Source organism: Ranitomeya variabilis, chromosome 1, assembly GCF_051348905.1.
Source record: "Ranitomeya variabilis isolate aRanVar5 chromosome 1, aRanVar5.hap1, whole genome shotgun sequence".
NCBI classification, from domain to species: domain Eukaryota; kingdom Metazoa; phylum Chordata; class Amphibia; order Anura; family Dendrobatidae; genus Ranitomeya; species Ranitomeya variabilis.
Genome location: NC_135232.1, coordinates 696928017 through 696955609, shown reverse-complemented (window position 1 = coordinate 696955609; position 27593 = coordinate 696928017). Strand labels below are relative to the sequence as shown.

Genomic DNA, 27593 nt, shown 5'->3' with positions numbered 1-27593 from the left:
CATCACAAGGGTGATGGGCGGCAATGGTCACCAATGGGACGAGGGTGGTGATAGAGACAATTCTCAGACATGAAGCCCCCTACAGTGCATTAGTCCCTTTATAGAGAGCAGATCCTGGCACAGATCCCCCTGCACACACGGGAGCGTCGGCATCGCATTGTTGTCACAGATCCTGCAGTAGTATCCTCCTTCTTCAACTCTCGCTTCCTAAAACTCAATGTAGACAAAACCGAACTCATCATCTTTCCCCCATCTAGCATATCCCCCCTACCTGATCTATCTATTATGGTAAACGGCATCATGCGCTCTCCTGCACCTGACATCCGCTGCCTCAGGGTAACTCTCGACTCTGCCCTGTCCTTCAAACCACACGTCCAAACTCTTGCCACCTCCTGTCGCCTCCAACTCAAAAATATTGCCAGAATCCGTCCCTTCCTCAGCTCACAATCTACTAAAACTCTTGTGCATGCCCTCATCATCTCCTGCCTTGATTACTGCAACACCCTCCTCTGTGGCCTTCCCGCTAACTCTCTTGCACCACTCCAGTCTGTCCTCAATTCTGCTGCCCGACTAATCCACCTCTCTCTTCGCTACTCCCCTGCTTCTCCCCTCTGCAAATCCCTCCACTGGCTCCTACTTCCCCAACAAATCCAGTTCAAACTACTAAGGCCGGCGTCACACTTGCGTTTTAAACAGCCGAGTGCAATGCAATAAAAAATCGTATTGCATTCGGACCAATGTTCAGCTATGGGGCAGCTCCCACCAGCCGACTTTTTGTCGGCCGTTTTCCTCGGTCTGAGACAATCGCAGCATGCTGCGATTCTCTGACCGAGGAAGACTCTTGGCTCACTCGCACCCATATAAGCCTATGGGTGCGAGTGAGACAGCGCACACCACTCGGATATCATCCGAGTGCTGTGCGTTATAAGCGGACCCCAGCAATGGAGGAGATGGAGAAATTCATTTCTCTGCCTCCTCCGCAGCTGTGCTCCGATCCTCCCTGTGCGGTTAGAATCGGAGCACAGACGCATGACACTCGGCTCCTGCTCTGCTGCGAGCAGGAGCCGAGTGTCATTAGCATATCGCATCCGATGATCTCGCATCGGATGCAATACGCTAGTGTGACGCCGGCCTAACACTGATCTACAAAGCCATCCACAACCTGTCCCCTCCCTATATCTCTGAACTAATCTCCCAATATCTTCCCTCACGTAATCTTCGATCCTCCCAAGACCTTCTACTCTCTTCCACACTTATTCGTTCCTCACACAACCGCCTCCAAGATCTCTCCCGAATATCCCCCATCCTCTGGAATTCCAAGCCTCAACACGACCAATTATCCACCACCCTCGGATCCTTTAGATGGAACCTGAAAACCTATCTCTTGAGGAAAACCTACAGGCTGCAATAACCATCCTGCCGCCTCACCAACCACCCGAGCTGCCGCCTCACCACCACCCGAGCCGCCGCCTCACCACCACCCGAGCCGCCGCCTCACCAACCACCCGAGCTGCCGCCTCACCAACCACCCGAGCTGCCGCCTCACCAACCACCCGAGCTGCCGCCTCACCAACCACCCGAGCTGCCGCCTCACCAACCACCCGAGCTGCAGCACCCCGACCTCCTGTGTCTTCCCCATTATCTCGAAGATTGTAAGCCCACAAGGACAGGGTCCTCTCCCCTCTGTACTAGTCATTGTACATTTGTTTACTGTTAACGATATCTATAACCCTGTATGTAACCCCTTTCTCATGTACAGCACCATGGAATTAATGGTGCTATATAAATAATAATAAAATAAATATAATTTTTTTTTCCCTTGTCTGGAACTTGTGTCCATAGCAACAAGTCAGAATGCGATTGAGCTCTGGTTGCTATGGGTCACTGCTTTTGTAAGATGCTGCTCCTCTGGCAAAATATAAACTAGGCTCTCATTTGTTGTCATGGGTGACTTGCTGCTTTGGTAAGATGAAAGCTAGGCCCTCATTGGTTGTCATGGGTGGCTTGCTGCTATGGTAAGATGAAAGCTAGGCTCTCATTGGTTGTCATGGTTGAATTGCTGCTCTGGTAAGATGAAAGCTAGGCCCTAATTGGTTGTCATGGGTGGTTTGCTGCTCTGGTTAGATGAAAGCTAGGCCCTCATTGGTTGTTATGGGTGGTTTGCTGCTATGGTAAGATGAAAGCCCTGATGGGTTGCTACCGACTGCTACTCCGGTTGCAGTTTATTTTGAGTAAAATAATCATTTTTGTAGTGGTTTTTCAGGTCCATGACCAGATATTAACCTGAGTTTTCCTTCTATTCCAGTGCCCCCGGTGTATGCATTGTGAAGCCAAATTCGACTTTATAACCAGGAAGGTGAGAGGCTCATGTAGGGCGAGCGGGCGTACTGCCCTCCAATACACCGTGCTTCACTCAGCACTGCCCAGATCTCTGCTTGCTGTCAATGAGAGGAAACCTTTGGAATTTACATTCAGTGGCCGAAAATTCTTCTAAAACTGGGAGAGTCAGAGCTGACACCACTGGAACGGCACCGGAGGGGAGTACAGTGTTGTTTTACTGGGGGGAAGCACAGGGATTAAAGGAGCTGACCGAGTAATGGACAGCCCCTTTAACATCGCTCCCCTACCTCCCTGCTGGTGGCGGTGCACGCCTGGTGACTGACAGCTCAGAATAGCGGCTCTGCTGATCCTCACTATTCACCCTGCCAGGCCCTGTGATCTGGGCGGCATCAGAGCAGCGCTTACTAGTTTACTTGTCCTTGCCTTAAGGTACCGTCACATTAAGCGACGCTGCAGCGATATCGACAACGATGCCGATCGCTGCAGCGTCACACAGACAGCTCTCCAACGATGCCGAAGTCCCCGGGTAACCAGGGTAAACATCGGGTTACTAAGCGCAGGGCCGCGCTTAGTAACCCAAAGTTTACCCTGGTTACCATTGTAAATGTTAAAAAAAAAAACAGTACATACTCACCTTCTGATTTCCGTCAGGTCCCTGGCCGTCTGCTTCCCGCACTGACTGTGAGCGCCGGCCGGCCGTAAAGTAAAAGCAGAGCACAGCGGTGACGTCACCGCTGTGCTGTGCTTTACGGCCGCTCGGCGCTCACAGTCAGTGCGGGAAGCAGACGGCCAGGGACCTGACGGACATCAGAAGGTGAGTAACCCGATATTTACCCTGGTTACCATTGTAAAACATTGCTGGCATCGTTGCTTTTGCTGTCAAACACGACGATACACGCCGATCTGACGACCAAATAAAGTTCTGGACTTCTAGCTCCGACCAGCGATATCACAGCAGGATCCTGATCGCTGCTGCGTGTCAAACACAACGATATCGCTATCCAGGACGCTGCAACGTCACGGATCGCTATCGTTATCGTTGCAAAGTCGTTTAGTGTGAAGGTACCTTAAGAGACCAGCCACTTCTTATAGAGTGTGGCGGTGGCCGGTAACCAAGGCAACCATCAATACACAATAGCATTTCAAAATCTCTCTCTGTTCTTCAGAATGGAGAGGATGTTTAATAAGAGGTAGAGTGCAAAGTTACTTGTTTTTACTTGTACTTTGACTTAAAGGGGTTTTTCTCATAAATATATGTGGTTAAAATTGAAAACAAAAAGGATCGGACTGTGAGATTCCGATGGGACGTCCCTTTTGGTGAATGGGGCCTACAGGGCGACGTCTGTGTATACGATAGAGGACAAAAAAGTCACAGGCCTGCACTCCTTAGGAGATGCTCCTAATTTAGATTCCCCCTCTTCCTTTTTCTCCTAGCATCACTGCCGGAGGTGCGGGAAATGCTTCTGCGATAAATGCTGCAGTAAGAAAGTGCCTCTTCCACGGATGTGTTTCGTGGACCCTGTGCGGCAGTGCGGGGAATGTTCTGTCATCTCACAGAAAGAGATGGAGTTCTACGATCGACAGCTGAAAGTCCTGATGAACGGTGAGCGGAGGCCATGCTCGTTTATGTGGTGTGTGATGGAAGGATGGCAATAATACACGTTTATGATTAGTTATTGCTTGTCTGAGGCCGTCCCCTTGACATGGTCACGGTCCAAGCACAGACTGTCTCCTAATTCCAGTTTGACAGCCTGGTAGGCATATATAAGGCTTTGGAGACGTTTGGACTGTGACGCCCTGATATGTGGCATTAGTCCAGGGCTCTATGGTGGGTTTTGTTTTTTTGTTTTGAACCATGATTATTGCACTGTGCAGTCATGTTGGATCACAGTGTAGTACGGATTTTGCAAAATCACACTTTTTCTGCACAGGAATAGAGATTGTTCCATTATGGCCATGTTCACACAATGCAATTGCCCTCCCTTTTTGTTTTTTTTTTGTTTTTGTTTTTTTTATTGCTGCAAAAATAAAAACAGTGTGATCACATGGTGTGAACATGGCGTAAAGGGGTTTTAATAGCAAGGCAGCAACTCTGTCAGTGATCCATGTAGAGATGCTGGAAGATAAGCCGGTCGGCGCCTGAAGACAAATCACAATTGGGTGTCCACATGATGATGGCTCAAAGCGGCAAGAATCCTAAAAGTGCAACAAGACAGTCACATAAATCGGCTTGAAATCAGAACGCAGTCCTCGGATTGGCCATCGGCTCTCCCGATCCGAGCGTGACCATTTCATGTATTTCATGTATGCTGCTGTCACACTGTGTTCTCATCTCTGTCCGATGTACAGGTGCTTCTCACAAAATTAGAATATCATCAAAAAGTTAATTTATTTCAATACAAAAAGTGAAACTCATATTATATAGTCATTATAGAGTAATCTATTTCAATTGTTTATTTCTGTTAATGTTGATGATTATGGCTTACAGTCAATGAAAACCCAAAAGTCATTATCTCAGTAAATTAGAATACTTTATAACACCAGCTTGAAAAATTATTTTAAAATCTGATATGTTGGCCGACTGAAATATATGTTCAGTAAATATACTCAATACTTGGTCTGGGCTCTTTTGGCATCAATTACTACATCAGCATGGCATGGTGGCGATCAGCCTGTGGCACTGCTGAGGTGTTATGGAAGCCCAGATTGCCTTGATAGCAGCCTTCAGCTCGTCTGCATTGTTGGGTCTGTTGTCTCTCATCTTCCTCTTGACAATACCTCATAGATTCTCTATGGGGTTAAGGTCAGGCGAGTTTGCTGGCCAATCAATCACAGTGATACTGTTGTTTTTAAACCAGTTATTGGTACTTTTGGCAGTGTGGACAGGTGCCAAGTCCTGCTGGAGAATGAAATTTCCATCTCCAAAAACCTTGTTAATAGAGGGAAGCATGAAGTGCTCTAAAATTTCCTGGTAGACGGCTGCGCTGACTTTGGTCTTGATAAAGCACAGTGGACCTACATCAGCAGATGACATGGCTCCCAAACCATCACTGATTGTGGAAACTTCACACTAGACCTCAAGCAGCTTGGATTGTGTGCTTCTCCACTCTTCCTCCAGACTCTGGGACCTTGATTTCCAAATGAAATGCACAATTTACTTTCATCTAAAAACAACACCTTGGATCACTGAGCAACAGTCCAGTTCTTTTTCTCCTTGGCCCAGGTAAGACACTTCTGGCGTTGTCTATTGGTCATGAGAGGCTTGACACAAGGAATGCGACACTTGTAGCCCATGTCCTGGATACGTCTGTATGTGGTCGCTCTTGAAGCAATGTCTCCAGCAGCAGTCCACTCCTTGTGAATCTCCCCCAAAATTTTTGAATGGTCTTTTCTTAACAATCCTTTCAAAGCTGCAGTTATCCTGTTGCTTGTGCACCTTTTTCTACCACACTTTTTCCTTCCACTCAACTTTCCATTAATATGCTTGGATACTGCACACTCTGAACAGCCAGCCTCTTTGACCTTGACCTTTTGTGGTTTACCCTCCTTGTGGAGTGTTTCAATGACTGTCTACTGGACATCTATCAAGTCAGCAGTCTTCCCCATGATTGTGGAGCCTACTGAAACAGACTAAGGGACCTTTTTTTTAAACGCTTTGGAAGCCTTTGCTGGTGTTTTCTGTTAATTATTCCAATTTACTGAGATAATGACTATTGGGTTTTCATTGGCTGTAAGCCATAATCATTAATATTAACAGAAATAAACACATGAAATAGATCACTCTGTCTGTAATGATTCTATATAATGAGTTTCACTTTTTGTATTGAAGAACTGAAATAAATTTAATTTTTGTATATTGTAATTTAGTGAGAAGCACTTGTACATGACCATCTGATTGTGACCTCAGTGTATTTACTGCACACTGTTCTGATTTGCCATGACCATGATACAGTTATCTATGTAGTTGTAGTCAGGCCGGGGATGTGTTCGGGGGATTCTCTGAGCATTTTCTAGAATGATTTCTTGATAGAAGGTAATGATTCCCAAGCACCTTCCTTATTTTTGTGTGTGTGTGTGTGTGTGTGTGTGTGTGTATGTATGTATGTATGATTATTATTTTTTTAATTTTATTTTTCCCTGTTTTGTATCTGATTTCTTTCCTATTACATTGTCAGGAGCCACCTTCAGTATTACCCAGGGATTCTCCGAGAAGCCTGAATCAGTCATGTGCCGCCTCTCCAACAACCACCGGTAATACTAACTCTCCCTCCTATAAGGAGCCTAGAAGTGACTCTGATGTTTAGCTTTTTCTGAATGGAAATAGTGAAAGGCAATGACAGAAAAAAACAATAATTGTGATCCATTTAAACCTAGGAGAAAGTTGGATTTGTCAGATCTAAAGGTGCTGACCAATTTGATCTATGGTAATAATGTGCATAAAATGAGGAGTAGCGAGATTTACTAATGACACAAGTAAGTAAATGTGGCAGTAATGGAGGCACTGGTCACGTCACATACCCTGTGGCCAGTGTGTGGACGGCGTCCTTATGTGTGCAGGCCTGGGCATATAAGAGAGGTTACTTGCCTGGTGCTTCTATATATCTGCGCTTACGATCGGCGGCTCCATTACTGCAGTCCCCTTTTATAGACCTGTTTCACTCATGTTCTGGTTCACAGAAGAGAAGAATAATTTAAAGGGTATAGTCCTGCTTTGCTCACTTCCAATGTGCCGAGCTGGTGACGTCATATCTGCTGATACTCCATCGTGCCCGTGTCCCAGCAGGTATCGAGCACACTTAATGATCAGTTATTGTATTCACTGTACACTTATTTTGTCAGCCTGAAGAGCACTACGTCATTGTGAGGCCTTTTCCAGCATCCTATAGACACCTGTGATAGACAGGCGGTGTGCTGACACTTATAGATGCATCATCGGTGGACAGAAAACACAAGGAGCTGCTGAATAGTCAAAATATACTGTATATTATATTTTTTTTTTTATTTTTGCAGATATCTGTCTCTAGATGGGGAAAACCATTATGAAATTGAAGTTGCTCGGATTTCCACAGTTCAGATCCTGACAGAGGGCTTCACTCCTGGAGGTAACGACTTACTCCAGACTGTGTTCACTAGTACTCAGCAGATTGTACGTGACTAGTGACTGTTCCCCGTCATTCACACTTATGGCGTATTGCACCTATTTCAGGAACATAAGACCCGTGACCCCTGACTTGCAGCTGCCGTGGATGGAAGGGTGTCCCATATCTATATGGCTTTTTTTTCTCCACTTTTCACATACGGTGAAAACATACGGTCACCTCTCCATTCACAACAGCTGTGAAATGTGGGTCAAGGATCCCTGTTCTTGTGATGGGCATGAGACCCACATCTATCAGACCCTTAAAATTAGTCATTCACTAGTTAAACCACTTAGACTTGATGGTTTTCCTTTTAAAAATATGGTCACCCCCTGACCATGGATTGGGCATGAAATTGCAACTCTGCTTCATTGAAGTGAATGCTGCTGATCTGCAATCTTATGCGCGACCCATGATCAGGTGTGGTGCTGTGTTTGAAGGAAAACGGCTATGTTTTTGTAATCATGGACATCCCCTTTAAGGTTTCTATTAGGGCCATGTCAGCCCTCCTAGCATGAATGAGGATGAGCTGCAATACCCAGATACAGCTCGGTAACAAGAGTGGCGCTGTTTCTGGAAAATATTAGCCAACCCTTTAAAAAAAAAAAAATGTTCCCATCACAATATGTAAAAGAATATCTGTCGGCCATCTTTCTCACCTGATACTTGCTGCTGTTAGTGATGATGTCCCAATGCTCAGCCTGTTAATAACTTTCTTTTTCACTGCTCACGCTGCTTTGATGTGAAAAGATATTCATACATACACCAGCCTGCTGGAGAGCCAGTGCGTAATTGAAGGTCAGCACAGGTTTTGTGTAGCCCCCTACCCCGTGTCCGCATGCAATGTCCAACTTTTTTTTTTTTTTTTAATCCCCCGAATCAATTTGGTCTTCGAAACGAACCTGCTCTTTAGATTTTCCCTGGTTGCATTAATTATTGGTCGTGATGATCGTGTGAGTAGCTCAGTGCTGCATGCGTCTGATTTTCTATAGACTTCAATAAGGTATAGGTACGATATAAGATATGCTGATCCAGCTCCGGCATCTTGGCTCAGCATATTTTATATTCCAATCATTTAGTCCTATAAATGGTTCTAATTGCAAAGCTGACCAGAGACGTAAAGGCTAGCCCTTCTGATCCAACCAGTGATCCACATGAGGGTTGGAAGCTGCCTGTTAAAGGGGCAGAGGTGTAACCTTACAGCACCCAGACTTGTCATTCGATTCGTACTGCCCAAACTGTGCCCCTGATTTCAGATACCAGTGGTTTGGGCAGCATCAATTGAGTGACTGGTTCCCTTTTAATGTGCATCTACCATGTGCCATGGGGTAGATGTCTAACCCTCAGGCACCAGGACACCAATACATCTGCTAATTTGTCACCCCCTCTAGCTACGCACCTGTGCAAAAAGATGGGACTCGTGCTCTGGGTGCTACAATGCTAAAAAAAATAATTGGAATAATCAAATTTAAAAAATATTTTCATTGCCCGCCATAATGGAAGGAATTTAGCTTTCATTGATTATCATTGCGTCTTTGGTTACCTTTTATTCCTGTACTTCAGATAGACATGCTTGCTTTTTTTTTTTTTTTTTTGTGTGAATTTCTTTGCATTATTTATTAAGTCTCTTAGTGGATGCTCCCATTGTTGGAGAAAGGTTGCAATGTCATGTTATTGAAGCCATAAATGCTTTGCCCTGAAACGTGGCAGCATTTAAAAAAAAAAAAAAAAAAAAAGCGGTTAATGACAATGCGATCACTAGTCCAAGAATCCAGTCATTGGGGGCTGGGACTAACCAGTCTTTCTTGCAATAAATGCACATTGGGGGAGGCCTGACAGTCTGGAGGAGCAGGGAGAAGTTGCCAGGGACCTGCCTCGCCATAGTATGTCAGGTATCCTACATCGCTTCCGGAGCCGCCGCAGACCTCTGGTGCCTCCTGAGCTGGCTCCATGGGGGTGCTGAAGGGTGAGTTTCACTCAATTTACGGTCTCCTAATGAATGCCCCCCATACACAGTGGATAGGTCGACCATCTGCTGTTCTTACTGACATCCTGGGTAGTGTGTCTTACGAACAAAAAGGATTGGGCATGCTGAAATGTAATATGCCCAACCCTTCTTTCTGCTGTCCTGTGGGAGGAGATGGGACCCCGGCATACTCATCAGTCGAGCAGGCCCTCCAGAATTCACAAGTTCAGCCAGCACTTAAGTGTGTGTTCATAGCTGTATATTAAAGGGATTTTCTGAGATTGATTCTTCAGTCTTTCTTGCCCATGTTCTCAGCACTGGGAGCATCCACAATCCGAATTTATGCACATGTGACTTGTAATATGGCTTTATAATCCGACTATTGGTGACAGTGTGTAATGTGTGCGCTTCCGCTCTGTGCTTCGGGTGATCGGGAGAAGTTACAGGGAAGGTGTCAGCAGAAAATGACCAATTGCTTAATCAGGTTTTTATGCTGAGTTTGTTATAAAATGATATTTACTTTTTATACAAGTATTCTATATTTTACACTAAATATAAAATAAAAGAAAAGTCTTGATTAACACTAACCACTAGGCCCAATACTAGACTCCTACCTCCTGTTATGCACATGGACATAAGCAGCAATAGACCAACTCTACTGACCCAATACACCGCTGAATGTAATGTGACGAACATGCTCTAATCCTGGCAAAAGTCATTGGGAAGAGAAGGTGAACTGTGACAGCACACTGTATCTAGAGGTGTGACCAGTCCTTATACAGGAGGAGGTGAGCTGTGACATCACCTGTTGTGAATGGTGGATTCTGTGTTATCTACTGTATATAGAGGTGTTATCAGTCATTGTACAGGAGGAGGAGGTGAGCTGTGACATCACCTGTTGTGAATGGTGGATTCTGTGTTATATACTGTAAATAGAGGTGTTATTAGTAGTGTTGAGCGATACCGTCCGATACTTGAAAGTATCGGTATCGGCCGATACCGGCAAAGTATCGGATCCAATCCGATACCGATACCCGATACCAATACAAGTCAATGGGACTCATGTATCGGACGGTATCCCTGATGGTTCCCAGGGTCTGAAGGAGAGGAAACTCTCCTTCAGGCCCTGGGATCCATATTAATGTGTAAAATAAAGAATTAAAATAAAAAATATTGCTATACTCACCTCTCCGACGCAGCCTGCACCTTACCGAGGGAACCGGCAGCGTTCTTTGTTTAAAATTCGCGCTTTTCTTTCCTTTACGTGAAGTCCCGGCTTGTGATTGGTCGCGTGCCGCCCATGTGGCCGGGACGCAACCAATCACAGCAAGCCGTGACGTAATTTCAGGTCCTTCAGGATTTTAAAATTACGTTCCGGCGTTGTGATTGGTTGCGTCGCAGTCACATGGGCGACGCAACCAATCACAGCAAGCCCTGACGTAATTTCAGGTCCTTCAGGATTTTAAAATTACGTCCCGGCTTTGTGATTGGTTGCGTCGCGGTCAACCAATCACAAGCCGGGAGGCTGGACACGCGCGCATTTTAAAATGCGCGCTTGTCCAACCTCCCGTGACGTCCCGGCTTGTGATTGGTTGCTTCGCGGTCAACCAATCACAAGCCGGGAGGCTGGACACGCGCGCATTTTAAAATGCACGCTTGTCCAGCCTCCCGTGACGTCCCGGCTTGTGATTGGTTGCTTCGCGGTCAACCAATCACAAGCCGGGAGGCTGGACACGCGCGCATTTTAAAATGCGCGCGTGTCCAGCCTCCCGTGACGTCACGGCTTGTGATTGGTTGCGTCGCCCATGTGACTGCGACGCAACCAATCACAAAGCCGGGACGTAATTTTAAAATCCTTAAGGACCTGAAATTACGTCACGGCTTGCTGTGATTGGTTGCGTCGCCCATGTGACTGCGACGCAACCAATCACAAAGCCGGGACTTCACGTAAGGAAAGAAAAGCGCGAATTTTAAACAAAGAACGCTGCCGCTTCCCTCGGTAAGGTGCAGGCTGCGTCGGAGAGGTGAGTATAGCAATATTTTTTATTTTAATTCTCTCTTTTACACATTTTTACATTAATGTTGTTTCGATACCGATACCCGATACCACAAAAGTATCGGATCTCGGTATCGGAATTCCGATACAGCAAATATCGGCCGATACCCGATACTTGCGGTATCGGAATGCTCAACACTAGTTATTAGTCATTGTACAGGAGGAGGAGGTGAGCTGTGACATCACCTATTGTGTATGGTGGATCCTGTGTTATCTACTGTATCTAGAGGTGTGACCAGTCCTTATACAGGAGGAGGAGAGCTGTGACATCACCTGTTGTGAATGGTGGATTCTGTGTTATATACTGTAAATAGAGGTGTTGTCAGTCATTGTACAGGAGGAGGAGATGAGCTGTGACATCACCTATTGTGAATGGTGGATTCTGTGTTATCTACTGTAAATAGAGGTGTTGTCAGTCATTGTACAGGAGGAGGAGGTGAGCTGTGACATCGCCTGTTGTGAATGGTGGATCCGGTGTTATCTACTGTATATAGAGGTGTTATCAGACATTGTACAGGAGGAAGAGGTGAGCTGTGACATCACCTATTGTGTATGGTGGATCCTGTGTTATCTACTGTATATAGAGGTGTTATCTGTCATTGTACAGGAGGAGGAGGTGAGCTGTGACATCACCTATTGTGTATGGTGGATCCTGTGTTATCTACTGTATATAGAGGTGTTATCTGTCATTGTACAGGAGGAGGAGGTGAGCTGTGACATCACCTGTTGTGAATGGTGGATCCTGTGTTATATACTGTAAATAGGTGTTATCAGTCATTGTACAGGAGGAGGTGGTGAGCTGTGACATCATCTATTGTGGATGGTGGATCCTGTGTTATCTACTGTATATAGAGAATGTTATCAGTGATGATATTGAGAATGCTGGAAAGCTATCTATACAGAACAGGATGTGTGCGTCTGGTATTGCACCTAGTGGTCAGTATTATTATTTTTTTGTGTGGATTTTTTAATCATACGTTATTAGACAGCCCCGGCCTGAGGTCTCGATCACACAGATCTTGTGCAGCTTCTTGGCTTACTTGATGAATCTTCTTCAATGTTGTAATGAAATGTGGATCCCATAATCATCCGTGTGAACATAGCCTTAGTCTGCACTGGATTTTATTCCATTCCCTGGGGTGTAAAATTCAACACTGTTTTTTTAGTTTTTTTTTTCCTTTCTCTGCATAAAATATACAGGGGGGAACAGTCGGGCAACCGGGATGCTGATCCAGTATAAACCTCAAGGCTCCGACGAACTATTACAAATGAAGTTTACAACAAGCGAAGACTTTACTAGCAACAAAAAGATGGCGGCGTCATGGCTTGCCGCCATGCACAAGGTAGAGTAGATTTCCAAGCGATGTGTTACTGTCTGATGGAAGTAGTGCCCATGCTCCCAGACTGACTCCCCTCGCCGCTGAGATCTCGAGCATTCTCCATCACCTTGGCTGCCGCATGCGCTCTAGGGTAATGTGGCATTTGCTTGCACCCAGGACCTTCACATGCACCAGCCCAAGCTGTGGAGGAGGTCGGCTGCACTGTGGATGCCTTCATTGCCTTTCCTTGCTCAGAGTAATTGATGGGACTAGTGGAAATCACCTTTGTACGACCTGATACTATTGGACTTTGATATTAGGTCACCGGAGAACTTACATGAATGAGAATGGTAAATGAAACGCAGAAATCCGAGGGATTGTCCAAGATGGGGTGCCACGTGTTGTGACTGGTATTGCAGCTCGGCTCTATGGGAGTGACTGAGCTGCAATACAGCATTTATCCTCTGGACCAGGGTGGTGCTGCTTTTGAAAGAAAGTCGTAGGAGTAGTTTTTATAAATGACGTCTTGGATGTAGTCTTTGCTACTGGTAGGGGAAGATATGGGAGCGCTGCACACATCCATCAAGTGATTTCATGCACCAAATCTGTACATCAGCTCCTATGCAGCCCTGTGTGTCTCCATGGTTACAGACTACAATGACACCCTATGTGTAGTCTGATCCTGCACTCTTCTCACTCCTTTTGTTCTGCTGCCTTTCCTTGCTTACCTGCAGGAGGGGAATTATTATATGCGTGAGTGCGGGATACAAGTATACGCTGTGTTTACTAGTGTTTTATTACCAATGGCGATTCATAGGTTTGCACAGGAGCTGTATACACTTTTTTTTGTTGTTGTTTTCTTTACTCAGAAAGCTCTTTGTAAACTAGTCCTGCTTGGAGTTTTTAGACTTTTTTTTTTTTTATGCCACCTACCCCGTCTCAAAACAAACAAAAAAAAAAATCATTTTGGATGCAGCTTTACATGCTGTGTGTGAGAGCTTGGGGTAAAATCACTCGCCTCCAGATATCATTGCATGCTCGCTGATGCCGCAGAGCTGAGCTTGTCAGCATAGCTCTTACCTGAGTCTCCGATATGACAATCTCGGCTCTGCTACATCTCTTCTGTTTTCTCCTCTCACCAGGCTGCCAAGTTTTTGTATGAATCTCGGGACCAGTGATTGAAGATGGGAGGATGCAGAGTCGTGTTTGTAATTTGTCATTTCTCGATGCCATCTACTTGCTCCACTTTCCGCACCTTATGTAAGACTAGACTTTCTAAGTTCAGGGACTTCTCAGAGCGAGAGTTCCTCACCGTAACCGTGCAATATGTATCCACAGTAATGCTTCAGACTGTACGTTCACAGGCAAGGATGCGGCCGTGGGGTTTTTCAGCTCCTTTAGTTCCAGGTGGCCATTTTTGCCACATGTTTTATGAGCCTCGGACGTCTCTGCGGAAGGATGAAGACTTTCTACACTAGATCTCAGGTTCTTTTTCTCTCTTCTACAAAAGCACTAAGCTTCTGGGCAATACAATGGACGTGAATTGTGAGGGGATGTTTGGAGCAGTGTTGCCCACCCCGTTTTCTGAGCCCCTTTCTCCTAGTGAAGTGCCCAGGATTTACCTGTTGTTGGCACTTGTGAGGACCAAGGTGCACCACTGGAGGGCAGCGCTGGCTGCATAGATACGATTGGTTTATACAGCGGGGCAGCCATTTTTATTTGCCTTATGTTTTCCCTTTTTGTCTATTTTTTAAAAAATTCTTTAAAGGGGATTCCACTTTCATTAAAAAAAAGTGTCCTAATGACTACATATCTCTAAAACAGAATACTCACCCTTCCCAGGTCCAGGACCTGCTCCCCAGCACTGGTGCAATCTGTGTTTTGAATGCAGCACTTACATCATGACCTAAGCACATGTGAGCAGCTCTACTGATGTAGCCATCACAAATCCCTGAGCTCAGTGATTGGCTGCAGCGGTCACATGCATTTTTAGTCAGGACCTCTCTGCTGCACCTGGAATACAGAGACTGGAGCACAAGTGTAGAGCCTTTTCTGGACCTGGAGAGGGTGAAGCATTATCGATTTGATATCTTGTAACTAATCAGTAGTTATTGCAAATTGATTTGTAGGTCTTGGTCAATCTGCCACGTCCGATTGATTAGCCGGCCCGGCATGACATAATCACCTGTATGATGCCGCACCAGGCCGGCTAATGAGACGCTGATGGATGCCATGCAGTAGGCACAGATTATGGGACCCGGTCCTATATATTGATCTGTATCAACCCTACACTTCAATTGTTTGGGTTCCAACTTTGTTGAAAATGGAAAATTAATTTTCAAGTCCTATCTATTTCAGAGGAAAGATGAGTGACCCTCGCTTATGGCAGACACAAACCCAACACACGGAAGAAAATCTGACACCTATATTATCACATTATCAGATTTGTCTCTCTGGGGTCTGGGAAAAAGATGGGAGATTTAATGGTGGCTAGATTATCTTGAATAATTAAAGGGGATATCCACTTAGAAAAAAAAAATGTACCGTCTATGTAAAGATATATAACTTATTAATATATACTAATGATGAAAGGTGTTCTGATCGCCAGATATCAGTGCCGGCTAGGCAGCTCCACTTCCACGGTGTTTCTATGAGTTCAGTGATGTGTGAGAGGGGCCACCGGACTTTTAGGGCTGGAGCATAGGCCAAGATGTGAAGCTGATCAGCGGCGACTCCCCCCACCCCCCCCAAACACAGCACCAGAGCACGGAGTGGGGGGTCTCCAGAGTGGAACACCTGTTCCAATCCATTTAAAATAATTTAAAAAAAAAAGCGTAACTTGCTAAACCCCCTTGGAGGATGGTATTTGTCCTGTGATTACCTGGTAATTCTTTTCTTCAGTGTTTGCCGCTGCTTCTTCTTTTTTTTTGCTTTACTCTGTAGACACATCCACAATCGGAGACCCCTGTGTAATGTGAGGCCAGGCTTGAGTCCTCACTTTGTACACCGTGTGATTGAGCTCATGCAGGGGTCACGTATAGCTGTGAGTCAAGGCACTACAGGAAACCTGCAGCAGTTTTGCTATGCAAGAGTCAAAGCCCGGACTGTACCCACACCGCAATCTGCGGCTGTACCGAACATATAGGAAAGGCTCTGCAGATTTTTAGTCTACTGTAGATTGTGGCTTCTAGGCTCATTTTCTGATTATACATTCCCTGAAATGAAGCTATTTTTTTATGGCAAATGTGTAAACTTTTTTTTTTTTTTTTTCATAGTGATCTGCATAAAAAGATCAGAAATGTAACCTTTCACATTTCCCCCAGGCGTAATATTAGACTACTAACCCTATATCACAGCTCTCCCCTCACTGTACAATGACTAAAGACAGGTTATCAGTCATTGTACAGGAGGAGGTGAGCTGTGATAACACAGGATCCACCATACACAATAGGTCAGAGGTGTCAAACTGCATTCCTCGAGGGCTGCAAACAGGTCATGTTTTCAGGATTTCCTTGTATTGCACAGGTGATAATTTAATCACCTGCACAGAATGATTCCAGCACCTTGTGGAATACTAAGGAAATCTTGAAAACACTCATGGTTTGCGGCCCTCGAGGAATGCAGTTTGACACCTCTGCAATAGGTGATGTCACAGCTCACCTCTGTAATAGGTGATGTCACAGCTCACCTCTGTATACAGTACATAACACAGGATCCACCATACACAATAGGTGATATGTACTGTATACAGAGGTGTTACCAGTCATTATACAGGAGGAGGTGAGCTGTGACATTTATTGTGAATGGTGGATCCTGTTATCTACTGTATATAGAGGTGTTATCAGTCATTGTACAGGAGGAGGAGGTGAGCTGTGATATCAACTGTTGTGTATGATAACCTCTATATACAGTAGATAACACAGGACCACCAGTCACTGTACGGGAGGAGGTGAGCTGTGACATCACCTATTGTGAATAGTGGATCGTGTTATCTACTGTATATAGGTTTTCACACTGTACGGGAGGAGGTGAGCTGTGACATCACCTATTGTGTATGGTGGATCCTGTTATCCACTGTATATAGAGGTTTTCACACTACAGGAGGAGGAGGGGAGCTGTGACATCACCTATTGTGAATGGTGGATCCTGATCTATACTGTATATAGAGGTATCAGTTATTGTTCTCAAGGGGGTGCATGGAAATGTCATCACAGCTCACCACCTCCCCCTCCTGTGAAAGACCCTTACCCTGATTTGAGCATGCTCAGATAATGCATGTGTACAAACCTTGTCTGACATGTCTGTGTCCAGTAGGAAAGTAATACTAGGCCTGGGGGCCAGTGTGAAAGTTATTAGTTATTTTCACAAACTTTGGTATGTTTTTTTTTTACATACAAATATTTAACACCAAACATTCAATTTAAAAAAACCAATAGGTCATTTTTATAATGACACGCTGTATATAAGGCAGATGCAAATTCACCTCCTTGTCTTATGAGAGGCTTAGGCTGCTGCTTTAGATCTTGTAACATACATAGATTTTTATTTTTTTTCTTTACTGGCCAGTCATCTTTAAACTTTGCCAATTTCTCCAGGATCTTGTGTACATCACGGCTGTCCCCATTAGTGTAGGATTATAAAGCTTGCTATGTCACGCGTTCCTGTACGGCAGGGGGTAGGCACATGATATAATATGCAGGGATTGAGCACATGGAGGGATAGAACTAATTATTAGGATGTCGGGGACGTCCTCTTACCATTAGGATGAAAGCTGAATCCTTTTCTACTGCTCCTGGATTTCCAGGCTGTTCAGTGTCGTTCTGCTCCTTGTAATACTCACTTTATACGATGATGATTTGTACTTCTGTATTATTATATAAGACCTTATTTTACACTAATACTCGGCGACGGCCCCCATCTCTCCAGAATGGTGATTAGTCTGTAATGATGGATTCACTGTCTCCATGTATTCGGCTACTACAGAATGCCCCCAGTGATCATTGTATAGTAAAGTAACACTGCTTGTGGTTCTGGAGGGATGATGAATTGCCACCATTGTAAAACCTGACGGGGACGGTCGCCGGCTTTTGTAGAGTCTGTGTTTACCTAATAAAGAGCACAACAGACATTACTTGGGTCATTGTGGAGTTTTCTTTATTGATGTGTCAGGCCGAGCCGATCCGAGCAGGTGAGTTGGTTTTCAGCTATAACACTACTGAGCTATTCTGCTTTTTATGCACTAAGCGTGCTGTATGGGGGTCCTGTGGTTCCGGTTTGTATGGAGGAGTGGACTGAGATATGCGCTGAGACCTAAAATGAACCCACAGGGCTCTGGCCAGGACTCTGCTGCAAACAATTTCCTACCTGCTGCCATCTCTAGCACAGCTTTTGATTATCCAGTCTGCCACAATCTTGTGTGGGCATCATACCATGCCAGCTAATCAAAGAAGCTGGAAATGGCAGCAGGTGGGAAGTGGATCATGGATCTCCTGCAAATTTATCTACTCGTTTTTACATGAGCGAATCATGCATGCACCATTACTGGCACCGGATAGGGTGATATTGCATAAGAAATGTATGGCCACTTTTCTGTCCCCAGGTAATGCAGCAGGGCAGTTCCTGCAAGCACTAAGGTAGCCACACATTTTAAGTACTGATCTGAGAATGAAGGGGTCACAGGGTAACCCCATACATTTGAGGGGCTGCAGTGAAAGTGAGTGGGGGGACCTCCTCTTATTTTCAGAATCACTTTATATAGGGGATATTTATTTAAAGGGAACCTGTCAGCAGGATTGTGCATAGTAACCTACACACAGTGTGAGATCGGCACTGTTATACTAAATAAAATGATACCTGGGTTGATGAAATCCGTCTTGTGAATGTTTTATAATCTTTATTTTCAGTTTGTTAATGATATTCCTGTGCCCTAAGGCGGGGCTGGGGTATGTGGGGCTCTGATTATATGTTCATAATGCAGACTGCTGATGGGTCACCGATCCCTTGCTGACCTGCCCCATAATTTACATAAATATGTACATACTGAAAAAAATCCTTCTCCAGACACCTGACGCATCTGTGCAGTAGCAGCTATCGGTGTGCATAGAGATCCGATAACTGCTATTGCGCAGGCACCGCCATCTTGGAGGACTTTTTTTTTCCCCCAACAAGCTGGCCCCTGCGCAATAGCAGCTATCGGATCTCCATACACACTGATGGCGCACGCCACATCTGTGCAGTAGCAGCTATTTTCAAATTGACTTTTTTCCCCTTGATCAATTAAATAAGCAAAAGGGATTATGTGCACAGTAACCATGTGATTATGCTGCAGCGCAGATGCCACGGCTGGTACCTGCCAGCAAAAATGGGGTTTTTTTTATTTGTTTTTTTAATTTGTTTTGTTTTTATTTGTTTGTTTTTTTTATTCAGTATGTACATATATTCATTATGTAAACTAGGGGGCAGGTCAGTGAGGGATCAGTGACCTGTCAGCAGTCTGCATTATGAATAGCTAATCAGATCACCACATGCCCCGCCTTAGGGCACGAGAATCTAAGGCTACGTTCACATTTGCGTTGTGCGGCGCAGCGTCGGCGACGCAACGCATGCACAACGCAGCGTTTTGTGACGCATGCGTTCATTTTTTGCATGATTTTTGGCACAGAAAAAACTGCATCATGCAGCGTCCTCTGTGCCCTGACAGTTGCGCCAAAATGACGCATGCGTCACAAAACGCAAGACAACGCATGTCCATGCGCCCCCCCCATGTTAAATATAGGGACGCATGCGTCACCGTGGCTGCGCCGCACAACGCTAATGTGAACGTAGCCTAACATAAAACTGAAAATAAAAATTAAAAAACAACCACAAGACGGATTTCATTACCAGGTACCATTGTAATCAGTATAACGGCGCCGACCTGACAGTCTGTATTTTACTGTGCACAATCCTGCTGACAGGTTCCCTTTAACTGCATTTAATATTGGAGTCTGATTTCTGAAAGATCCTTTATTTGTAATTTTTTTTTTTTTTACTCTTTATCAATTATCTTGATATCAAGAGCTTCCCATCTGAAACTTCTACTGACTGAGGATAAAATCTGCAGTGGGAACATGTTGGGTGCACGACTTGTAAGGCTATGTGCACACGTAGTTTTGAGCTCTGCGGATTTTTCTGCAGCGGATTTCAGAAATCCGCAGGTAAAAGGCACTGCGTTTTACCTATGGATTTTATGCGGATTCCATCTGCAGTTTTACACCCGCAGATTCCTATTGAGGAACAGGTGTAAACTGCTGCAGAATCCGCACAAAGAATTGACATGCTGCGTTTATGCACATTTTTTCCCACAGCATGTGCACTGCGGATTTTGTTTTCCATATGTTTACATTGTACTGTACAACGCATGGGAAACTGCTGCGGATCCGCAGCAAAATCTGCAACATGTCTAAAACACAGCTCAGATAACTGGACAGTAAGGATTCAACTGCTGGGACCCTCTGAGTGCAGGGCTCTGCAGGCACGTAGATGCACAAACTCTACCTCCGCTCCATTCATTTTCTATAGGATGGCCGGACAGGGCCGAGCGCTGTACTCAGACTGAGCATGTGCATCACTGCTCCATTCAGGACAAGTTGTGTGCTCTGGATCCCAACGATCAGCAAATTAACCCCTATTCCGTGGGTGGGGAGGGAGGAAGAGGTAGGGAATAACCCTTTAATTAAAGGGGTTGTTTTTCATGTGGGGTGCTGTTCTACAGACAGGTAAAAGCATAAGTGAGGAGTAGGGATAATTTCAACATATAGGTTGGTGGCTTTGTGTTTTCAGCATGCACTAGATGATGGATGCCCTCTTAGTGGATGGACCAAGCCAGGCCCCTTTGCCCAGGGTACATTTTTAGCCACTAAAAAAGCTTTTTATTCAATGAAAGCAAGCAGAGATCTAGAAAATGGATAGGAATTGATTCAGAAAGTGAAATTATTTAACTGTTCACCAATTATTGATGAGCGTGGTCAGATAAGGTGTCTTCAGTGTGCTCAAATACTATATTGAAGTCTCTTGGCTGGTAGACAGGCACGACACATGCAGGGATTCCCGGTTGGTTAGGCAATCCCTGGCTGTCGACCACTCTCGGATACCACCTCGCTCATCACTATTCACCACACAAAGAATAACTCCAGTTTGCTGGAGCCAAGTTTCCCCTTACAGGCCCATTATCTAGCCGAGTATATATCACAGCCCTGTTGTCTCTATAGGTGGTTTCCTGCAGGAGAGGAGCCCCCCGTCCCCTCCAGAATAAGCAGACATGGGATCACTGAACATGCTGTAGCATTTTATTGATAATTTACAACAGGTTTTCTTTCTGACCTCTTATTATCCTCTAGAACTTGGCAGAAATAAACTTCAGTAGTAGCAAATAAACTTAACAATCTTTCCACCATCACCACGATATATACACTGAACGCAAACATATCTGTAAGAGCATATTCAGCACGGCATGATGTGAGAGAACTGACACGTATCTGCACTCCGGCTGAACACAGCCCAGAACTGAAGGAAATACTTCTGGTAATAAAGTACAGTGAGTTCCAGTGAAAGTCACAATACAGTGTATAGCTTATTGCATCCCTTCCAGAACAATCTCTCCTGATCCACTGCCTGGCACAGTTTAAGACAGTGCTCTCCAATGTGCATGGCTCTGGCCAATGCAGGACTACAAGTCCAAGCATGCTGGGAGTTGTAGTGTTGCATTAGCTAGAGCCTTTAGTTTAAGGGCCACGTCCTGACCCGAGTATCCATTAAAGCTTTACCGATAAGCAGCAGAAGGTGCCACAATGGATATTTCTAGCTTTGGACTGGCCAATATTTATAAATCAGGGGGACATTGGCCCTTGGGTCTATTCTTTGGCTCTCCAGCTGTTACCCTAAATAGCTCAACGTTGCTGGGACTTGTCACTATAGCAGCTCCATTCACAACCTTCAGTATTTGGCTGGCGACAGGTAATACAGGTGAATGCAATATGACCCCATTCACTTGTGCTACTCTGCGGTATAGCACCCCCAGCCTTAAAGGGATTGTTATGAGATTAGCAGAGCATGGCTGCTCCACTCCTGGATTTCCAACAATACTGAACACATTGCGGCACTGCTGGTAGTAGAAAGCAGCCATGGTTTTCTGATCTTAAACCAACTCGATAACTTTTCTTAGACGTCATAAATTCACCTTCAGTGACCAAATCCTGCATCAAACTTGTGAAAAAAAAAATACAGTGCTCTCCCAAATTGAGTCACACGTCTAAAGTCACCCCCACTTGAATTACGTAGAGAAATGAGATGATCTGGTGATCTTAATACTACAGTATAACACCCTGCGTCTTAAGACAAGGCGTCCGCCCAGTACAAGCCACTAAATCCAATGGAGGTTAATGTGGCACTTGCCAAATGTGTGTACAGACGTACTAAGTTCTGACTAGTGGTGAATCCGTTGATGCATAAATGGATCAAAGTGCAAATAGTGTTTCATCCCCCCACTTCCATAGAAAACATGGTAGTCCGAGCCCCTCCTCACCATACACTTCCCTTACGTCTTCTGTAACATATAACCTGCACTTCCTGCTTTCTTTTCCTCTATCCACGCTGCTGTTCATCATCTACATACAGTTCGATCCTTGTCCACATCCTCTTCCGTAGTTTTTCGGGCACTCTTGATTGGCAAATAAAAAGGACACCAACTGGAAATGAAGATTTAAAAGGCGAGCGAATATGGTGAACCGCCCAAGGTGCAGTGCCCATCACGTGTTACAAGGGGTCCCACCTGGTACTATATGCACAGGCACTAAAACATTGGCGAAAAGCAGGCCGAAGGAGCAAAACACGGGAACTTAAACTTATTTACACCGAAACGTCTCGGCGGTACCGGAGGTCAGTAAATCTGCAGTGGTAATGTGGACCCAGTTCCTGCAGACGGCCTATGGCATTGCTTCGTACAGTTTGCAAATGTTTGGCTTCAACCACCGGCGAAGGAAGTTTATAATACAACTCGGGACCAGTTATCTTAACGTCTCCATTATTAAAAGCCACTGAATGTGAAATGTCGTCCTCCGAACACGTCCTGATGAAATGTTTCCAGCACGTGATCTGCGGTTTCCAGTGTGAACATAGGATGGGGTCTATACAACTCAAGCCAGAGTCCTCTGCCTGGGCTTTATACGGGGGTACAGCTGCAAAATACACAAGAATGGGGAGAACAGATCAGGACCGACGTCAATCAAACTTTAAAGTCAATGGGAGATCCTGAAGGGGGGTTGGGCCTTTACAGAATGTTTTCTACTCAAGCTACTGCGGAACCTCTTTGTAAAAGACTAAAGAAGCTTTATATCCATCACCATTGATTTTCATGAGGCTAGCACTGCAAAAACTCTCAAGGGAAAAGAAGATGAGAGAGTTGGAGAGAAAGGGGGTCCCCGCAATGACAATCACACGGCTGCAGTTCTGTATAATCGCCTTGCTCTGACATCAGAGTGCACCACACTGATAGTGTGTCCATCGGCCTTATAATGGAGGGCTCGGATGTCAGAGGGGGCAGATTATACATGTTTTATCTACACAGCTTTGATAAAAAGCAAAAAAAAAATAAATATTCAACTAAACTTCTAAAAATTTGATTCCTACCCCCAACAGGTTCTTAGGCACATATCCTTCCTTGTCGTTCAGACGTGCCCACCACCAGTCCGTCTCCACGTCATCTTTGCGCCTTAGGATCGTGATGGCGTCACCTTCTCGGAATGAAAGTTCATCAGGGTTCTGTGCTTCGTAATCCCACAGGCAGCACACCAGACCTTTATTCATGACGCCCAGCTTCTCCTGGACACCTGGGTGCAGGAAGGAGGACTGCGGTTATCATGCAGCAAGAGACTTTATAAAAGACGTTCAGTTTCTAAAAACTTATTTTTAAGTAATTTCATTTTTATGAAATTCTGAGGCTTCGCCATGGGGAGAAGAGCAGAGAGTCGCGCCAGGCTGGCAGGGAGAAGGGCAGCGGTCTCGCAGTGAAATGTTTCCTTTCAGAAATTAACACATATATACATAAAAGAACAGTCCAGTTTACCATAAAGGAACTGAGAGCACTGAATATATCCTTCTTCCATCTCTTCACATTTGTCTGCAGCGGTCTCAATATCACTAATCGTGGTCGCAAAGATGGCGGCCCCGCACTCTACCAGCATCTTGCAGAGGTGGACACTGTTACATGACGCTGCGCAGTGCAGAGGAGTCCTGAAAAGAAGAAAAAGAGACAGCCTTGAGTGACAAATGATATAGGAAGCTGCCTTCTACTTCCGGCATTATCTGTGTGCAGGTGGCTGAAAAGAAGACAATGTATTGCTTTGCACAGTGGCTCCCATTTTCCTTACACAGGACAGATGAGACAATTTTAGGCACTGACAGGGTCAGAGGTCACCTTCTGCACTTTTAAGACCACAAGGTCATATGAAGGGCATTCATTATAGCATGCCTGACAAGAGCGCTCCCTCTAGTGGACATGGTGTAGAATGCGGGTGTATGAAGGCGATAAGTAGACACTGTGCCACTAGAAGGTGTGGACCATCCCATCAAATGATCACTGTGTGACACCATCAGAAAAAAACAAAGCACAATTGAAGGCTTTTTCAAGTCCATAGCACTCACCAGCCGTCACTGTCCGCCGCGTTCACATTCACACCAAAGTCCAATAAGAACTTGACGATGTGGTGGTGCCCAGCGCACACAGCATTATGCAGAGGGGTGATGCCTTCATCATTGGGTTTGCTGGGATCCTCCACCTGCATAAAGGGCAGAGATGGTATCCACTGACGTGACTATGGTCAGATGATGACCTCTGTATGGTAGAAGTATTTCCTACCTCATATATAATCCTCTGGACTAGGTCAAACTCTCCTTCTAGAGATGCATCGAGCAGCAGAGCCAGAGGGTTAAACTTCACTCTCAGTCCATGTCCTGTCCGCTCCGAGTTTGGTTTCTTCAGATTTGTGCGTTTCACCTAGAGGAAATAGACAAAGGGTTAACCTGAAGATACATTAATGCAATCACATTATGTCACATTATGTGTACATGAAACATGGTCATCGGCTAATATGGTCTCAACGAAAAAATGGCCCTATAGTCTGTCCTTAAATCCCTCATCATCTAATGATGAGAGGACCCGGTTGACTCTGTCCCAGTCTACACAGGAAAGCAGTGTGGACTAATACGTTGCCAAACTGATGCTAAAGGGTCGGCTGTAACAACCACTTATAGAAATATTGATGGATGACAGAATCTGAACTATCGACTCCGGCCACCACCTCCAATGCTACCAGAGCCTTCACTATCATATTAGTCGACTGTCGCCAAGTATTTCCACTGGCCGTGTTCTTGCCTCTGGAAATTCTTGTCGAAGCAGCCATCCCTCCTTGTAAGACGCGAGGTGTCAGACAAGCAGGGAGCATCTGTTTTTCCACACTGAAATTACAAGAGATCTGACAGATGAGGTCTGAAGGATGTGCCGATACCGGGACACAGACATGTCCCATCATCTTGTCCTCCAGCTTCTGATATTAATACAGACCTTACAGTGCAGTCTCGGTCATACCCCCACTGCTCTGACTGTAGAGTATTGGGCTCTTATAACAACATAGTAATAAGAGAAGTACATTAACATAAGCGGTTTTTCCACAGATTCTGGATTAGCAAGTATGCTGGATCATCAGATGTAAAAATAATAAGAAAAAAATAAGCTTTATATCAATTACTTTAAAAAATGAACATGAATGGTGTGGTGGGGTTCACATGTCTGGCATGAAGCAGCCAAGTAATCGCCAATATTTCTGTATACCAAAGACAAGAGAATTGGTAAATTGTCATGGACATGTCTGTAGCCTTCACTTTCAGACCCCGGCCTCTTCAGCTGTGAACCTCCCATACCTAAGGCTATGTGCCCACGATCAGGCTATAGCAGTGTTTTGACATCCAAAATACTGCATTCTAATTGTGCAGATAAATCCGCATGTGTTCATTGAGCCATGCAGATATACCGCATGTAATGGCTATGGGTGAGACTATGCAGTGGGTCTGTATAACTGACATGCTGCGGCTGCACGTGTGCCCTGAAAAGCTGCGGCTGCAGGTGTGCCCTGTAAAGCTGCGGCTGCACGAGTGCCCTGTAAAGCTGCGGCTGCTCGAGTGCCCTGTAAAGCTGCGGCTGCACGAGTGCCCTGTAAAGCTGCGGCTGCACGAGTGCCCTGTAAAGCTGCGGCTACACGAGTGCCCTGTAAAGCTGCGGCTGCACGTGTGCCCTGTAAAGCTGCGGCTGCACGAGTGCCCTGTAAAGCTGCGGCTGCACGAGTGCCCTGTAAAGCTGCGGCTGCACGAGTGCCCTGTAAAGCTGCGGCTACACGAGTGCCCTGTAAAGCTGCGGCTGCACGTGTGCCCTGTAAAGCTGCGGCTGCACGTGTGCCCTGTAAAGCTGCGGCTGCACGAGTGCCCTGTAAAGCTGCGGCTGCACGTGTGCCCTGTAAAGCTGCGGCTGCACGTGTGCCCTGTAAAGCTGCGGCTGCACGTGTGCCCTGTAAAGCTGCGGCTGCACGAGTGCCCTGTAAAGGTGCAGTTGCACATGTGCCCTGAAAAACTGTGGATGCATGTGTGCCCTGCAAAGCTGCGGTTGCACGTGTGCCCTGAAAACCTGCGGCTGCACGTGTGCCCTGTAAACCTGCGGCTGCACACGTACCCCAAGTAAGTATTAGATCCCTTGCTGATTTTGTAAGTTTGCCCAGTGACAAAGACATGAACAATTTTAAAGGTAGGTTAACTTTAACATTGAGAGATAGAATATCAAAAATAAAATCCAGAAAAACACATTTGTATAAATTATATAAATGTATTTGCATTTTGCAGTGTGAAATAAGTATTTGATCCCTCTGGCAAACAAGACTTAATACTTGGTGGCAAAACCCTTGTTGGCAAGAACAGCAGTCAGATGTTTTTTGTAGTTGATGATGAGGTTTGCACACATGTCAGGGGGAATTTTGGTCCACTCCTCTTTGCAGATCATCTCTAAATCATTAAGATTTTGAGGCTGTCGCTTGGCAACTAGGAGCTTCAACTCCCTCCATAAGTTTTCTATAGGATTAAGGTCTGGAGACTGGCTAGGCCACTCCATGACCTTAATGCCTTAGTTGCCTTTGCTGTATGTTTTGGGTCATTGTCTTGCTGGAAAACCCAGCCACGACCCATTTTTAATGTCCTGGCAGAGGGAAGGAGGTTGTCACTCAGGATTTTACGGTACATGGCTCCATCCATTCTCCCATTGATGAGGTGAAGTAGTCCTGTGCCCTTAGCAGAGAAACACCCCCAAAACATAATGTTTCCACCTCCATGCTTGACAGTGGGGTTGGTGTTCTTTGGGTCATAGGCAGCATTTCTCTTCCTCCAAACACGGCGAGTTGAGTCAATGCCAAAGACCTCAATTTTTGTCTCATCTGACCACAGCACCTTCTCCCAAGGAGCCTTTTATAAAGGTGAATATGTAAGACAGCTGTCTTTAATGCAGGTAGCGAGTTGATTAGGAGCGTCTAACTGGTCTGTAGTAACCAGAGCTCTTAATGGTTGGTAGGGGATGAAATACTCATTTCTCACTGCAAAATGCAAATAATTTTATATAATTTATACAATGTGATTTTCTGGATTTTAGTTTTGATATTCTATCTCTCAATGTTAAAATTAACCTACTCTTAAAAATTATAGAC

General features: G+C 45.2%; 2 protein-coding genes and 1 long non-coding RNA gene across 5 annotated transcripts in view; 2 read left to right on the top strand and 1 right to left on the bottom strand.

Annotated features, from left to right (window-relative positions):
• Positions 1-14557, top strand: part of ZFYVE21 (zinc finger FYVE-type containing 21) — a 30355-nt gene extending 15798 nt beyond the window's left edge. Inside the window, exons 2-8 of one of the 2 annotated variants that reach the window (XM_077266704.1) lie at positions 2306-2356; positions 3775-3943; positions 6516-6591; positions 7351-7442; positions 8229-8276; positions 12701-12843; positions 13962-14557. In XM_077266704.1, coding sequence (XP_077122819.1) covers positions 2306-2356; positions 3775-3943; positions 6516-6591; positions 7351-7442; positions 8229-8276; positions 12701-12843; positions 13962-13997 — 615 coding nt within the window. In that variant the 3' untranslated portion in view covers positions 13998-14557. The remainder of the gene's footprint in view (positions 1-2305; positions 2357-3774; positions 3944-6515; positions 6592-7350; positions 7443-8228; positions 8277-12700; positions 12844-13961) is intronic. The other variant, XM_077266712.1, reaches the window with a different exon arrangement.
• A 2167-nt stretch (positions 14558-16724) lies between these two features.
• LOC143776898 (uncharacterized) lies at positions 16725-17950 on the top strand. The gene is made up of 2 exons (XR_013215947.1): positions 16725-16847; positions 16930-17950. It is a non-coding gene; the product is annotated as an uncharacterized LOC143776898 (long non-coding RNA).
• A 3182-nt stretch (positions 17951-21132) lies between these two features.
• Positions 21133-27593, bottom strand: part of PPP1R13B (protein phosphatase 1 regulatory subunit 13B) — a 91402-nt gene continuing 84941 nt past the window's right edge. For both annotated transcript variants that reach the window (XM_077266873.1, XM_077266881.1), the window contains 5 exons: positions 24713-24850; positions 24499-24632; positions 23921-24087; positions 23485-23684; positions 21133-23033 (listed from right to left, as the gene is read on the bottom strand). In XM_077266873.1, the coding sequence (XP_077122988.1) occupies positions 22992-23033; positions 23485-23684; positions 23921-24087; positions 24499-24632; positions 24713-24850 (681 nt within the window). In that variant the 3' untranslated portion in view covers positions 21133-22991. The remainder of the gene's footprint in view (positions 23034-23484; positions 23685-23920; positions 24088-24498; positions 24633-24712; positions 24851-27593) is intronic.